The sequence below is a fragment of the Oscarella lobularis genome, chromosome 18, assembly GCF_947507565.1.
Source record: "Oscarella lobularis chromosome 18, ooOscLobu1.1, whole genome shotgun sequence".
Lineage (NCBI taxonomy): Eukaryota > Metazoa > Porifera > Homoscleromorpha > Homosclerophorida > Oscarellidae > Oscarella > Oscarella lobularis.
The window spans coordinates 489,283-506,529 of record NC_089192.1 but is presented as its reverse complement, the minus strand read 5'-3'; the positions used below and the strand labels follow the sequence as shown (position 1 = coordinate 506,529).

Genomic DNA, 17,247 nt, shown 5'->3' with positions numbered 1-17,247 from the left:
GAGGGCCTAATCTTTGATTCTTAAGGCCTAAATATTAAACTGAGGACCTAATCTTTGATTCTTAGGGCCTAAATTTTAAATTGAGGGCATAATCTTTGATTCTTAGGGCCTAAACATTAAATTGAGGTCCTAATCTTCGATTCTTAGGGCCTAAATATTAAATTGAGGCCCTAATCTTTGGTTCTTAAGGCCTAAATATTAAATTGAGGGCCTAATCTTCGATTCTTAGGGCCTAAATATTAAATTGAGGGCCTAATCTTTGATTCTTAAGCCCTAAATATTAAATTGAGGACCTAATCTTTGATTCTTAGGGCCTAAATATTAAATTGAGGGCCTAATCTTTGATTCTTAAGCCCTAAATATTAAATTGAGGACCTAATCTTTGATTCTTAGGGCCTAAATATTAAATTGAGGGCCTAATCTTTGATTCTTAGGGTCTAAATATTAAATTGAGGACCTAATCTTTGATTCTTAGGGCCTAAACATTAAATTGAGGTCCTAATCTTCGATTTTTAGGGCCTAAATATTAAATTGAGGCCCTAATCTTTGGTTCTTAAGGCCTAAATATTAAATTGAGGGCCTAATCTTCGATTCTTAGGGCCTAAATATTAAATTGAGGGCCTAATCTTTGATTCTTAAGCCCTAAATATTAAATTGAGGACCTAATCTTTGATTCTTAGGGCCTAAATATTAAATTGAGGGCCTAATCTTTGATTCTTAAGCCCTAAATATTAAATTGAGGACCTAATCTTTGATTCTTAGGGCCTAAATATTAAATTGAGGGCCTAATCTTTGATTCTTAGGGTCTAAATATTAAATTGAGGACCTAATCTTTGATTCTTAGGGCCTAAATATTAAATTGAGGACTTAATCTTTGATTCTTAAGGCCTAAATATTAAATTGAGTGCCTAATCTTCGATTCTTAGGGCCTAAATATTAAATTGAGAGCCAAATCATCGATTCTTAGAACCCAAATATTAAATTGAGGAACTAATCTTCGATTCTTAGGGCCTAAATATTAAATTGAGGACCTAATCTTTGATTCTTAGGGCCTAAATATTAAATTGAGGGCCTAATCTTCCATTCTTAGGGCCTAAATATTAAATTGACGGCTTAGTCTTCGATTCTTAGGGCCTAAATATTAAATTGAGGACCTAATCTTTGATTCTTAGGGCCTAAATATTAAATTGAGGACTTAATCTTTGATTCTTAAGGCCTAAATATTAAATTGAGTGCCTAATCTTCGATTCTTAGGGCCTAAATATTAAATTGAGAGCCAAATCATCGATTCTTAGAACCCAAATATTAAATTGAGGAACTAATCTTCGATTCTTAGGGCCTAAATATTAAATTGAGGGCCTAATCTTTCGATTCTTAGGGCCTAAATATTAAATTGAGGACCTAATCTTTGATTCTTAGGGCCTAAATATTAAATTGAGGGCCTAATCTTCCATTCTTAGGGCCTAAATATTAAATTGAGGGCCTAATCTTTGGTCCTTAAGGCCTAAATATTAAATTCAGGACCTAATCTTTGATTCTTAGGGCCTAAATATTAAATTGAGGGCCTAATCTTTGATTCTTAGGGCCTAAATATTAAATTGAGGGCCTAAATTTTAAATAGAGGGCATAATCTTTGATTCTTAGGGCCTAAATATTAAATTGAGGTCCTAATCTTCGATTCTTAGAGCCTAAATTTTAAATTGAGGGCCTAATCTTTGATTCTTAGGGCCTAAATATTAAATTGAGGGCCTAATCTTTCGATTCTAAGGGCCTAAATATTAAATTGAGGGCCTAATCTTTGATTCTTAAGAACAAAATATTAAATTGAGGACCTAATCTTTGATTCTTCAGGCCTAAATATTAAATTGAGGACCTAATCTTTGATTCTTAGGGCCTAAATACTAATTGAGGACCTAATCTTTGACTGTTAAGTCCAAAATATTAAATTTAGGGCCTAATCTTTGATTCTAAAAGCCTAAATATTAAATTGAGGGCCTAATCTTTGATTCTTAAGGCCTAAATTTTAAATTGAGGGCCTAATCTTCGATTCTTAGCGCCTAAATTTTAAATTGAGGGCCTAATCTTTGATTCTTAAAGCCTAAATATGAAATTAAGGACATAATCTTTGATTCTTAGGGCCTAAATTTTAAATTGAGGGCCTAATCTTTGATTCTTAGGGCCTAAATATTAAATTGAGGTCCTAATCTTCGATTCTTGGAGCCTAAATTTTAAATTGAGGGCCTAATCTTTGATTCTTAGAGCCCAAATTTTAAATTCAGGGCCTAATCTTTGATTCTTAAGGCCTAACTATTAAATTGAGGACCTAATGTTTGATTCTTAGGGCCTAAATATTAAATTGTGGGCCTAATCTTTGATTATTAGGGCCTAAATATTAAATTGAGGGCCTAATCTACCATTCTTAGGGCATAAATATTAAATTGAGGACCTAATCTTTGATTCTTAGGGCCTAAATTTTAAATTGAGGGCCTAATCTTCGATTCTTAGGGCCTAAATATTAAATTGAGGACTTAATCTTTGATTCTTAGGGCCTAAATTTTAAATTGAGGGCCTAATCTTTGATTCTTAGGGCCTAAATTTTAAATTGAGGGCCTAATCTTCGATTCTTAGGGCCTAAATATTAAATTGAGGACTTAATCTTTGATTCTTAGGGCCTAAATTTTAAATTGAGGGCCTAATCTTTGATTCTTAGGGCCTAAATTTTAAATTGAGGGCCTAATCTTTGATTCTTAGGGCCTAAATACTAATTGAGGACCTAATCTTTGACTGTTAAGGCCAAAATATTAAATTTAGGGCCTAATCTTTGATTCTAAAAGCCTAAATATTAAATTGAGGGCCTAATCTTTGATTCTTAAGGACTAAATATTAAATTGGGGACCTAATCTTTGATTCTTAAGGCCAAAATATTAAATAGAGGGCCTAATCTTCGATTCTTAAGGCCTAAATGTTAAATTGAGAGCCTAATCTTCGATGCTTAGGGCATAAATATTAAATTGAAAACCTAATCTTTGATTCTTAAGGCCTAAATATTAAATTGAGGACCTAATCTTTGATTCTTAGGGCCTAAATACTAATTGAGGACCTAATCTTTGACTGTTAAGTCCAAAATATTAAATTTAGGGCCTAATCTTTGATTCTAAAAGCCTAAATATTAAATTGAGGGCCTAATCTTTGATTCTTAAGGCCTAAATTTTAAATTGAGGGCCTAATCTTCGATTCTTAGCGCCTAAATTTTAAATTGAGGGCCTAATCTTTGATTCTTAAAGCCTAAATATGAAATTAAGGACATAATCTTTGATTCTTAGGGCCTAAATTTTAAATTGAGGGCCTAATCTTTGATTCTTAGGGCCTAAATATTAAATTGAGGTCCTAATCTTCGATTCTTAGAGCCTAAATTTTAAATTGAGGGCCTAATCTTTGATTCTTAGGGCCTAAATTTTAAATTCAGGGCCTAATCTTTGATTCTTAAGGCCTAACTATTAAATTGAGGACCTAATCTTTGATTCTTAGGGCCTAAATATTAAATTGTGGGCCTAATCTTTGATTATTAGGGCCTAAATATTAAATTGAGGGCCTAATCTACCATTCTTAGGGCATAAATATTAAATTGAGGACCTAATCTTTGATTCTTAGGGCCTAAATTTTAAATTGAGGGCCTAATCTTCGATTCTTAGGGCCTAAATATTAAATTGAGGACTTAATCTTTGATTCTTAGGGCCTAAATTTTAAATTGAGGGCCTAATCTTTGATTCTTAGGGCCTAAATTTTAAATTGAGGGCCTAATCTTCGATTCTTAGGGCCTAAATATTAAATTGAGGACTTAATCTTTGATTCTTAGGGCCTAAATTTTAAATTGAGGGCCTAATCTTTGATTCTTAGGGCCTAAATTTTAAATTGAGGGCCTAATCTTTGATTCTTAGGGCCTAAATACTAATTGAGGACCTAATCTTTGACTGTTAAGGCCAAAATATTAAATTTAGGGCCTAATCTTTGATTCTAAAAGCCTAAATATTAAATTGAGGGCCTAATCTTTGATTCTTAAGGACTAAATATTAAATTGGGGACCTAATCTTTGATTCTTAAGGCCAAAATATTAAATAGAGGGCCTAATCTTCGATTCTTAAGGCCTAAATGTTAAATTGAGAGCCTAATCTTTGATTCTTAGGGCCTAAATACTAATTGAGGACCTAATCTTTGACTGTTAAGGCCAAAATATTAAATTTAGGGCCTAATCTTTGATTCTAAAAGCCTAAATATTAAATTGAGGGCCTAATCTTTGATTCTTAAGGCCTAAATTTTAAATTGAGGGCCTAATCTTCGATTCTTAGCGCCTAAATTTTAAATTGAGGGCCTAATCTTTGATTCTTAAAGCCTAAATATGAAATTAAGGACATAATCTTTGATTCTTAGGGCCTAAATTTTAAATTGAGGGCCTAATCTTTGATTCTTAGGGCCTAAATATTAAATTGAGGTCCTAATCTTCGATTCTTAGAGCCTAAATTTTAAATTGAGGGCCTAATCTTTGATTCTTAGGGCCTAAATGTTAAATTGAGAGCCTAATCTTCGATGCTTAGGGCATAAATATTAAATTGAGGACCTAATCTTTGATTCTTAGGGCCTAAATTTTAAATTGAGGGCCTAATTTTCGATTCTTAGGGCCTAAATTTTAAATTGAGGGCCTAATCTTTGATTCTTAAGGCCTAAATATTAAATTGAGGACCTAATCTTTGATTCTTAGGGCCTAGATTTTAAATTGAGGGCCTAATCTTCGATTCTTAGGGCCTAGATATTAAATTGAGGACTTAATCTTTGATTCTTAGGGCCTAAATTTTAAATTGAGGGCCTAATCTTTGATTCTTAGGGCCTAAATTTTAAATTGAGGACTTAATCTTCGATTCTTAGGGCCTAAATATTAAATTGAGGCCCTAATCTTTGATTCTTAAGGCCTAAATATTAAATTGAGGACCTAACCTTTGATTCTTAAGGCTTAAATATTAAATTGAGGACCTAATCTTTGATTCTTAGGGCCTAAATACTAATTGAGGACCTAATCTTTGACTGTTAAGGCCAAAATATTAAATTGAGGGCCTAATCTTCGATTCTTAGTGCCTAAATTTTAAATTGAGGACCTAATCTTTGATTCCTAGGGCCTAAATTTTAAATTGAGGGCCTAATCTTTGATTCTTAGGGCCTAAATATTAAATTGAGGTCCTAATCTTTGATTCTTAAGGACTAAATATTAAATTGAGGACTTAATCTTTGATTCTTAAGGCCTAAATATTAAATTGAGGGCCTAATCTTCCATTCTTAGGTCCTAAATATTAAATTGACGGCCTAATCTTCGATTCTTAGGGCCTAAATTTTAAATTGAGGGCATAATCTTCGATTCTTAGGGCCTAAATATTAAATTGAGGACCTAATCTTCGATTCTTAGGGCCTAAATATTAAATTGAGGGCCTAATCTTTGATTCTTAGGGCCTAAACTTTAAATTGAGGACCTAATCTTCGATTCTTAGGGCCTAAATTTTAAATTGAGGGCCTAATCTTTGATTCTTAAGGCCTAAATATTAAATTGAGGACCTAATCTTTGATTCTTAGGGCCTAAATTTTAAATTGAGGGCCTAATCTTTGATTCTTAGGACCTAAATATTAAATTGAGGTCCTAATCTTCGATTCTTAGGGCCTAAATTTTAAATTGAGGGCCTAATCTTTGATTCTTAGGGCCTAAATATTAAATTGAGGATTTAATCTTTGATTCTTAGGGCCTAAATATTAAATTGAGGGCCTAATCTTCGATTCTTAGGGACTAAATATTAAATTGAGGACCTAATCTTTGATTCTTAGGGCCTAAATATTAAATTGAGGTCCTAATCTTCGATTCTTAGGGCCTAAATTTTAAATTCAGGGCCTAATCTTTGATTCTTAAGGCCTAAATATTAAATTGAGGGCCTAATCTTTGATTCTTAAGCCCTAAATATTAAATTGAGGACCTAATCTTTGATTCTTAGGGCCTAAATATTAAATTGAGGGCCTAATCTTTGATTCTTAGGGTCTAAATATTAAATTGAGGACCTAATCTTTGATTCTTAGGGCCTAAATATTAAATTGAGGACTTAATCTTTGATTCTTAAGGCCTAAATATTAAATTGAGTGCCTAATCTTCGATTCTTAGGGCCTAAATATTAAATTGAGAGCCAAATCATCGATTCTTAGAACCCAAATATTAAATTGAGGAACTAATCTTCGATTCTTAGGGCCTAAATATTAAATTGAGGACCTAATCTTTGATTCTTAGGGCCTAAATATTAAATTGAGGGCCTAATCTTTGATTCTTAGGGCCTAAACTTTAAATTGAGGACCTAATCTTCGATTCTTAGGGCCTAAATTTTAAATTGAGGGCCTAATCTTTGATTCTTAAGGCCTAAATATTAAATTGAGGACCTAATCTTTGATTCTTAGGGCCTAAATTTTAAATTGAGGGCCTAATCTTTGATTCTTAGGACCTAAATATTAAATTGAGGTCCTAATCTTCGATTCTTAGGGCCTAAATTTTAAATTGAGGGCCTAATCTTTGATTCTTAGGGCCTAAATATTAAATTGAGGATTTAATCTTTGATTCTTAGGGCCTAAATATTAAATTGAGGGCCTAATCTTCGATTCTTAGGGACTAAATATTAAATTGAGGACCTAATCTTTGATTCTTAGGGCCTAAATATTAAATTGAGGTCCTAATCTTCGATTCTTAGGGCCTAAATTTTAAATTGAGGGCCTAATCTTTGATTCTTAAGGCCTAAATATTAAATTGAGGGCCTAATCTTTGATTCTTAAGCCCTAAATATTAAATTGAGGACCTAATCTTTGATTCTTAGGGCCTAAATATTAAATTGAGGGCCTAATCTTTGATTCTTAGGGTCTAAATATTAAATTGAGGACCTAATCTTTGATTCTTAGGGCCTAAATATTAAATTGAGGACTTAATCTTTGATTCTTAAGGCCTAAATATTAAATTGAGTGCCTAATCTTCGATTCTTAGGGCCTAAATATTAAATTGAGAGCCAAATCATCGATTCTTAGAACTCAAATATTAAATTGAGGAACTAATCTTCGATTCTTAGGGCCTAAATATTAAATTGAGGACCTAATCTTTGATTCTTAGGGCCTAAATATTAAATTGAGGGCCTAATCTTCCATTCTTAGGGCCTAAATATTAAATTGACGGCTTAGTCTTCGATTCTTAGGGCCTAAATATTAAATTGAGGACCTAATCTTTGATTCTTAGGGCCTAAATATTAAATTGAGGACTTAATCTTTGATTCTTAAGGCCTAAATATTAAATTGAGTGCCTAATCTTCGATTCTTAGGGCCTAAATATTAAATTGAGAGCCAAATCATCGATTCTTAGAACCCAAATATTAAATTGAGGAACTAATCTTCGATTCTTAGGGCCTAAATATTAAATTGAGGGCCTAATCTTTCGATTCTTAGGGCCTAAATATTAAATTGAGGACCTAATCTTTGATTCTTAGGGCCTAAATATTAAATTGAGGGCCTAATCTTCCATTCTTAGGGCCTAAATATTAAATTGAGGGCCTAATCTTTGGTTCTTAAGGCCTAAATATTAAATTCAGGACCTAATCTTTGATTCTTAGGGCCTAAATATTAAATTGAGGGCCTAATCTTTGATTCTTAGGGCCTAAATATTAAATTGAGGGCCTAAATTTTAAATAGAGGGCATAATCTTTGATTCTTAGGGCCTAAATATTAAATTGAGGTCCTAATCTTCGATTCTTAGAGCCTAAATTTTAAATTGAGGGCCTAATCTTTGATTCTTAGGGCCTAAATATTAAATTGAGGGCCTAATCTTTCGATTCTAAGGGCCTAAATATTAAATTGAGGGCCTAATCTTTGATTCTTAAGAACAAAATATTAAATTGAGGACCTAATCTTTGATTCTTCAGGCCTAAATATTAAATTGAGGACCTAATCTTTGATTCTTAGGGCCTAAATACTAATTGAGGACCTAATCTTTGACTGTTAAGTCCAAAATATTAAATTTAGGGCCTAATCTTTGATTCTAAAAGCCTAAATTTTAAATTGAGGGCCTAATCTTCGATTCTTAGCGCCTAAATTTTAAATTGAGGGCCTAATCTTTGATTCTTAAAGCCTAAATATGAAATTAAGGACATAATCTTTGATTCTTAGGGCCTAAATTTTAAATTGAGGGCCTAATCTTTGATTCTTAGGGCCTAAATATTAAATTGAGGTCCTAATCTTCGATTCTTGGAGCCTAAATTTTAAATTGAGGGCCTAATCTTTGATTCTTAGGGCCCAAATTTTAAATTCAGGGCCTAATCTTTGATTCTTAAGGCCTAACTATTAAATTGAGGACCTAATGTTTGATTCTTAGGGCCTAAATATTAAATTGTGGGCCTAATCTTTGATTATTAGGGCCTAAATATTAAATTGAGGGCCTAATCTACCATTCTTAGGGCATAAATATTAAATTGAGGACCTAATCTTTGATTCTTAGGGCCTAAATTTTAAATTGAGGGCCTAATCTTCGATTCTTAGGGCCTAAATATTAAATTGAGGACTTAATCTTTGATTCTTAGGGCCTAAATTTTAAATTGAGGGCCTAATCTTTGATTCTTAGGGCCTAAATTTTAAATTGAGGGCCTAATCTTCGATTCTTAGGGCCTAAATATTAAATTGAGGACTTAATCTTTGATTCTTAGGGCCTAAATTTTAAATTGAGGGCCTAATCTTTGATTCTTAGGGCCTAAATTTTAAATTGAGGGCCTAATCTTTGATTCTTAGGGCCTAAATACTAATTGAGGACCTAATCTTTGACTGTTAAGGCCAAAATATTAAATTTAGGGCCTAATCTTTGATTCTAAAAGCCTAAATATTAAATTGAGGGCCTAATCTTTGATTCTTAAGGACTAAATATTAAATTGGGGACCTAATCTTTGATTCTTAAGGCCAAAATATTAAATAGAGGGCCTAATCTTCGATTCTTAAGGCCTAAATGTTAAATTGAGAGCCTAATCTTCGATGCTTAGGGCATAAATATTAAATTGAAAACCTAATCTTTGATTCTTAGGGCCTAAATATTAAATTGAGGACCTAATCTTTGATTCTTAGGGCCTAAATACTAATTGAGGACCTAATCTTTGACTGTTAAGTCCAAAATATTAAATTTAGGGCCTAATCTTTGATTCTAAAAGCCTAAATATTAAATTGAGGGCCTAATCTTTGATTCTTAAGGCCTAAATTTTAAATTGAGGGCCTAATCTTCGATTCTTAGCGCCTAAATTTTAAATTGAGGGCCTAATCTTTGATTCTTAAAGCCTAAATATGAAATTAAGGACATAATCTTTGATTCTTAGGGCCTAAATTTTAAATTGAGGGCCTAATCTTTGATTCTTAGGGCCTAAATATTAAATTGAGGTCCTAATCTTCGATTCTTAGAGCCTAAATTTTAAATTGAGGGCCTAATCTTTGATTCTTAGGGCCTAAATTTTAAATTCAGGGCCTAATCTTTGATTCTTAAGGCCTAACTATTAAATTGAGGACCTAATCTTTGATTCTTAGGGCCTAAATATTAAATTGTGGGCCTAATCTTTGATTATTAGGGCCTAAATATTAAATTGAGGGCCTAATCTACCATTCTTAGGGCATAAATATTAAATTGAGGACCTAATCTTTGATTCTTAGGGCCTAAATTTTAAATTGAGGGCCTAATCTTCGATTCTTAGGGCCTAAATATTAAATTGAGGACTTAATCTTTGATTCTTAGGGCCTAAATTTTAAATTGAGGGCCTAATCTTTGATTCTTAGGGCCTAAATTTTAAATTGAGGGCCTAATCTTCGATTCTTAGGGCCTAAATATTAAATTGAGGACTTAATCTTTGATTCTTAGGGCCTAAATTTTAAATTGAGGGCCTAATCTTTGATTCTTAGGGCCTAAATTTTAAATTGAGGGCCTAATCTTTGATTCTTAGGGCCTAAATACTAATTGAGGACCTAATCTTTGACTGTTAAGGCCAAAATATTAAATTTAGGGCCTAATCTTTGATTCTAAAAGCCTAAATATTAAATTGAGGGCCTAATCTTTGATTCTTAAGGACTAAATATTAAATTGGGGACCTAATCTTTGATTCTTAAGGCCAAAATATTAAATAGAGGGCCTAATCTTCGATTCTTAAGGCCTAAATGTTAAATTGAGAGCCTAATCTTTGATTCTTAGGGCCTAAATACTAATTGAGGACCTAATCTTTGACTGTTAAGGCCAAAATATTAAATTTAGGGCCTAATCTTTGATTCTAAAAGCCTAAATATTAAATTGAGGGCCTAATCTTTGATTCTTAAGGCCTAAATTTTAAATTGAGGGCCTAATCTTCGATTCTTAGCGCCTAAATTTTAAATTGAGGGCCTAATCTTTGATTCTTAAAGCCTAAATATGAAATTAAGGACATAATCTTTGATTCTTAGGGCCTAAATTTTAAATTGAGGGCCTAATCTTTGATTCTTAGGGCCTAAATATTAAATTGAGGTCCTAATCTTCGATTCTTAGAGCCTAAATTTTAAATTGAGGGCCTAATCTTTGATTCTTAGGGCCTAAATGTTAAATTGAGAGCCTAATCTTCGATGCTTAGGGCATAAATATTAAATTGAGGACCTAATCTTTGATTCTTAGGGCGTAAATTTTAAATTGAGGGCCTAATTTTCGATTCTTAGGGCCTAAATTTTAAATTGAGGGCCTAATCTTTGATTCTTAAGGCCTAAATATTAAATTGAGGACCTAATCTTTGATTCTTAGGGCCTAAATTTTAAATTGAGGGCCTAATCTTCGATTCTTAGGGCCTAGATATTAAATTGAGGACTTAATCTTTGATTCTTAGGGCCTAAATTTTAAATTGAGGGCCTAATCTTTGATTCTTAGGGCCTAAATTTTAAATTGAGGACTTAATCTTCGATTCTTAGGGCCTAAATATTAAATTGAGGCCCTAATCTTTGATTCTTAAGGCCTAAATATTAAATTGAGGACCTAACCTTTGATTCTTAAGGCTTAAATATTAAATTGAGGACCTAATCTTTGATTCTTAGGGCCTAAATACTAATTGAGGACCTAATCTTTGACTGTTAAGGCCAAAATATTAAATTGAGGGCCTAATCTTCGATTCTTAGTGCCTAAATTTTAAATTGAGGACCTAATCTTTGATTCCTAGGGCCTAAATTTTAAATTGAGGGCCTAATCTTTGATTCTTAGGGCCTAAATATTAAATTGAGGTCCTAATCTTTGATTCTTAAGGACTAAATATTAAATTGAGGACTTAATCTTTGATTCTTAAGGCCTAAATATTAAATTGAGGGCCTAATCTTCCATTCTTAGGTCCTAAATATTAAATTGACGGCCTAATCTTCGATTCTTAGGGCCTAAATTTTAAATTGAGGGCATAATCTTCGATTCTTAGGGCCTAAATATTAAATTGAGGACCTAATCTTCGATTCTTAGGGCCTAAATATTAAATTGAGGGCCTAATCTTTGATTCTTAGGGCCTAAACTTTAAATTGAGGACCTAATCTTCGATTCTTAGGGCCTAAATTTTAAATTGAGGGCCTAATCTTTGATTCTTAAGGCCTAAATATTAAATTGAGGACCTAATCTTTGATTCTTAGGGCCTAAATTTTAAATTGAGGGCCTAATCTTTGATTCTTAGGACCTAAATATTAAATTGAGGTCCTAATCTTCGATTCTTAGGGCCTAAATTTTAAATTGAGGGCCTAATCTTTGATTCTTAGGGCCTAAATATTAAATTGAGGATTTAATCTTTGATTCTTAGGGCCTAAATATTAAATTGAGGGCCTAATCTTCGATTCTTAGGGACTAAATATTAAATTGAGGACCTAATCTTTGATTCTTAGGGCCTAAATATTAAATTGAGGTCCTAATCTTCGATTCTTAGGGCCTAAATTTTAAATTGAGGGCCTAATCTTTGATTCTTAAGGCCTAAATATTAAATTGAGGGCCTAATCTTTGATTCTTAGGGCCTAAATATTAAATTGAGTGCCTAATCTTCGATTCTTAGGGCCTAAATATTAAATTGAGAGCCAAATCATCGATTCTTAGGACCTAAATATTAAATTGAGGAACTAATCTTTGATTCTTAGGGCCTAAATATTAAATTGAGGACCTAATCTTTGATTCTTAGGGCCTAAATATTAAATTGAGGGCCTAATCTTCCATTCTTAGGGCCTAAATATTAAATTGACGGCCGTGTCTTCGATTCTTAGGGCCTAAATATTAAATTGAGGGCCTAATCTTTCGATTCTTAGGGCCTAAATATTAAATTGAGGACCTAATCTTCGATTCTTAGGGCCTAAATATTAAATTGAGGTCCTAATCTTCGATTCTTAGGGCCTAAATTTTAAATTGAGGGCCTAATCTTTGATTCTTAAGGCCTAAATATTAAATTGAGGGCCAAATCTTTGACTCTAAACGCCTAAATATTAAATTGAGGACCTAATCTTTGATTCTTAGAGCCTAAATATTAAATTGAGGGCCTAATCTTTGATTATTAGGGCCTAAATATTAAATTGAGGGCCTAATCTACCATTCTTAGGGCATAAATATTAAATTGAGGACCTAATCTTTGATTCTTAGGGCCTAAATTTTAAATTGAGGGCCTAATCTTTGATTCTTAGGGCCTAAATTTTAAATTGAGGACTTAATCTTCGATTCTTAGGGCCTAAATATTAAATTGAGGCCCTAATCTTTGATTCTTAAGGCCTAAATATTAAATTGAGGACCTAACCTTTGATTCTTAAGGCTTAAATATTAAATTGAGGACCTAATATTTGATTCTTAGGGCCTAAATACTAATTGAGGACCTAATCTTTGACTGTTAAGGCCAAAATATTAAATTTAGGGCCTAATCTTTGATTCTAAAGGCTTAAATATTAAATTGAGGGCCTAATCTTCGATTCTTAGTGCCTAAATTTTAAATTGAGGACCTAATCTTTGATTCCTAGGGCCTAAATTTTAAATTCAGGGCCTAATCTTTGATTCTTAGGGCCTAAACATTAAATTGAGGTCCTAATCTTCGATTCTTAGAGCCTAAATTTTAAATTGAGGGCCTAATCTTTGATTCTTAGGGCCTAAATATTAAATTGAGGGCCTAATCTTTGATTCTTAGGGCCTAAATATTAAATTGAGGCCCTAATCTTTGATTCTTAGGGCCTAAATATTAAATTGAGGTCCTAATCTTCGATTCTGAGAGCCTAAATTTTAAATTGAGGGCCTAATCTTTGATTCTTAGGGCCTAAATATTAAATTGAGGGCCTAATCTTTCGATTCTTAGGGCCTAAATATTAAATTGAGGTCCTAATCTTCGATTCTTAGAGCCTAAATTTTAAATTGAGGGCCTAATCTTTGATTCTTAAGGACTAAATATTAAATTGAGGACTTAATCTTTGATTCTTAAGGCCTAAATATTAAATTGAGGGCCTAATCTTCCATTCTTAGGTCCTAAATATTAAATTGACGGCCTAATCTTCGATTCTTAGGGCCTAAATTTTAAATTGAGGGCCTAATCTTCGATTCTTAGGGCCTAAATATTAAATTGAGGGCCTAATCTTTGATTCTTAAGGCCTAAATATTAAATTGAGGACCTAATCTTTGATTCTTAAGGCCTAAATATTAAATTGAGGACCTAATCTTTGATTCTTAGGGCCTAAATACTAATTGAGGACCTAATCTTTGACTGTTAAGGCCAAAATATTAAATTTAGGGCCTAATCTTTGATTCTAAAAGCCTAAATATTAAATTGAGGGCCTAATCTTTGATTCTTAAGGACTAAATATTAAATTGGGGACCTAATCTTTGATTCTTAAGGCCAAAATATTAAATAGAGGGCCTAATCTTCGATTCTTAAGGCCTAAATGTTAAATTGAGAGCCTAATCTTCGATGCTTAGGGCATAAATATTAAATTGAGGACCTAATCTTTGATTCTTAGGGCCTAAATTTTAAATTGAGGGCCTAATCTTCGATTCTTAGAGCCTAAATTTTGAATTGAGGGCCTAATCTTTGATTCTTAGGGCCTAAATATTAAATTGAGGACCTAATCTTTGATTCTTAGGGCCTAAATATTAAATTGAGGACCTAATCTTTGATTCTTAGAGCCTAAATATTAAATTGAGGTCCTAATCTTCGATTCTTAGGGCCTAAATTTTAAATTGAGGGCCTAATCTTTGATTCTTAAGGCCTAAATATTAAATTGAGGGCCTAATCTTCGATTCTTAGGGCCTAAATATTAAATTGAGGGCCTAATCTTTAATTCTAAGGGCCTAAATTTTAAATTGAGGGCTTAATCTTTAATTCCTAGGGCCTAAATATTAAATTCAAGGAGTAATCTTATATTCTTAAACCTAAATATTAAATTGAGGCCCGTTTGCGGTTTTCTCGCCTAAAACGAACGATCCGTCGAATCGACGCGATCGAAACGCTTTAGAATTGCATTTGCACTTCAATTAGGAGAAGAAACGACTGAATCGCGTGAAGAAAGACCAAAATATCGCCATTCTTGGTCTCCCACGCACAAAACGTCGTTTTTCTAACATCTAGTCCACAGCTAGTACAAAATCGCCGCTCTAATGGCTTTTCTAGACACGCTTAGTCCCTCGAAACCTACGAAGATCGATGCTGGCGCGTCTATCTTCGAGAAATCTCGAAATTTCGAACAAAAGCATCGATTTTCTACGAACTACGCGTTCGAAGTTCACGAACGTAGTTCTATAGTACAGTAGCGAAGTAAAATTACTACGATAGAATTATTCTCACACTAAAGGCTCTTACTTTCAATAAGTCGTCGTTTCTATGCAGGTTCCCTGCCGTTGGCTTATCCTCCTTCTTCACTTCCTCCGCCTTCTTATCGCCTTCTTTCCCATCACCGTCGTCTTCCGCCTTCACATTTCGATTCGACACAGTCGTTGTCGTCTCGAGAACGCTTTCCGCTTGGGCGAGGAGCGGATTCTCCGTATCGTTTCCACCCTCGTCCTTCCACAGACCCGTCCCGGAGTCAAAGTATCTTATGAGCCGAAGCGCTTCGGCCAGCTCCTTGTACGCCGCCGCGTCGGCGACGGAAAACCCGGAAATGTGTCGTATTCTGTGCGTCAGATCGCGATTGACCATCATGTTCAATTCAAAATCGCCAACCTAATATAATAAATAAATAAATAAATAAATAATGTTCTACTATCAAGGGTCTGCTACCTTGGTGTTATTGAGCTTTGAACAGACTTCCTTGATGTCAACGGTGTGGTCAAAAGTGATCCAACCCCGGCAATGAAATCTAAGAAATTAGATTACGAAGCGTTTTCATCGATGTACGCGTACTCAACCTTCTCTCGGGCTGAGGATCCGCCATTCCCGTTCGCAGATACCCCGGCACCTTCTGGGCAAACTAAAACGAGAATATAAGAAGGACGACAATTAGAATTCCTCGCCTACTTCAACGATTTCGCTTCTCTTAATATTCGGTGCCACGGTTCGAATGTACAATGATTTGGTTAAATGAAGAGGCCGCGGCTTAGGGCCCTCCTCTTCTTGTGATGGCGGTGGCGGCGGCGGTGACGACACCTCCTTCTTTATCGTATCCTCCTCTTCTTTCTCTTTCTCTTCGCTGACTTGTTCAGCGCCGGGTTCCATTTCCGTCGCCGCCGATTCGTCCTTTTCCTCGCTGGAAGCCGCCTTTGTGTCGTCTTTATCATCCGTTGCTTCTTTCGTCTCCGTCTTCGTCGCTTCGCTTGTCACTTCTCCCTCTTCCTTGCTCGCCGCATCCAAGACAGTCAAGTCAAACTCCGTGCCATCCTCCAGCAGAATCAAAGCTGACGTGAACAGAAAACCAATAAAGTAAACCTAAACCTCAATGTTTGGCTATGGTACCTGCGTTCAGGATCTTCGCTATTTCGTCTGCGTTTTCGATGTCAAGCGTCGTCTTGTCAAGCCAACCCAAATCGAGTAACTTGAGAAAGACAGATTTTCGATTTTCCAAGCTCGACTTCTGCTCTTTCTTGTATTCGAGACTATCCACGGGATGATACCTCAATCTCAGCCTTCAAAAAAAATTGAACACACAAACGTTAAGAAATATCTCAAAGGATTTTCGAATGACTAAAAGTCAATAGTGTATCAACCTACAGCGGAAACATCGAACTTTCTCCCACCGAGAGAGCGAGCACGCGAGAGACCGTCACAAATATTAGTGAACAGCCAAATACAAATAAAAAATAAATAAAAACAAATCGATTCTTCGAAGACGGCCGCGGCTAAAATACACAGTGGTTATTATAGACAAAGTTAATTCCGACTCCAAGTTTCTAGTACCGAAACAACGAACAATTTAATTTTGAAATGTCAAACGTTCTTTTTTTTGTTTCAGTACAAGGAATTCTAATCATAATTTTTTTTCTCACCAGTCTTCGTCTTTGTGAGCCTCGAAATAGTCCTGAACGAGTTTGCGTCGAAAATTTCGCTTGTACTCGGCGTATTTCTCGACGGCGAGCGTCTCCTCGATTTCCTCCGCTTCGGCGTTGAGAAATTGACGAAACGTGAGCAGGGGCGGCTGCGTTGGACCCGAATCGTACTCTAGCGAGCCCCTAGCGCGTAAAAACAAACTTTTCTAAGGCAAAACTCGGAGAGAACGCGACGGCGAACGGGAAATCGTAAAGGGGCCTCAGTTAGTTGTACCAGACTTCGCAGCACGGTTTAGTCAGAAGCAGAACTGGCTATATCTGGGGTGTATCATCACTGCACTTCGCTAGGCGTTAGTGCTATCGAACGGGTCGCTTGCCTTTCGCGATCGTGATGCGGTGGAATCCAAGCTCCTGGGTGCGGCATGAAGGGCATGTCGAACATCGGATAGAATCCGTCGCCCCTAGAGCAATCCCGCGTTCAGAGCAATCTAGAGCGAGTCGAACGAGTTCACAGGCGTCTACCAGTCGTGCTTCGCTCGTTTGTACGGGGGCGATCCGTCGCGTCGGCCGCGTCGCGAGCCGCGATCGTAGTCGCGTCGTCGACTGCGATCGCGATCGTCCCACGGCTCGCGTCGTCGATCCCAGCTGTCGCGATTGGATCGAAAGCGATCGTCGCTGTCTCCTCGCTCGCGTCGAAACTTTCCTCGGCGTCCCTTCTCGTTTTCTTCGTCGCTGTCTGCCATGCTGATACG

At 35.0% G+C, this 17,247-nt stretch overlaps 1 protein-coding gene across 1 annotated transcript in view; it reads right to left on the bottom strand.

Moving 5' to 3' along the window:
• The window catches only part of LOC136197919 (serrate RNA effector molecule homolog B-like), a 33,020-nt gene extending 15,777 nt beyond the window's left edge, over nucleotides 1-17,243 (bottom strand). Inside the window, exons 1-8 of the mRNA XM_065987792.1 lie at nucleotides 17,018-17,243; nucleotides 16,873-16,956; nucleotides 16,496-16,678; nucleotides 15,966-16,135; nucleotides 15,531-15,907; nucleotides 15,422-15,483; nucleotides 15,294-15,372; nucleotides 14,877-15,236 (exon numbers count right to left, since the gene is read on the bottom strand). Of these exons, the coding sequence (XP_065843864.1) occupies nucleotides 14,877-15,236; nucleotides 15,294-15,372; nucleotides 15,422-15,483; nucleotides 15,531-15,907; nucleotides 15,966-16,135; nucleotides 16,496-16,678; nucleotides 16,873-16,956; nucleotides 17,018-17,238 (1,536 nt within the window). The 5' untranslated portion in view covers nucleotides 17,239-17,243. The remainder of the gene's footprint in view (nucleotides 1-14,876; nucleotides 15,237-15,293; nucleotides 15,373-15,421; nucleotides 15,484-15,530; nucleotides 15,908-15,965; nucleotides 16,136-16,495; nucleotides 16,679-16,872; nucleotides 16,957-17,017) is intronic.
• Nucleotides 17,244-17,247: the final 4 nt, after the last annotated feature.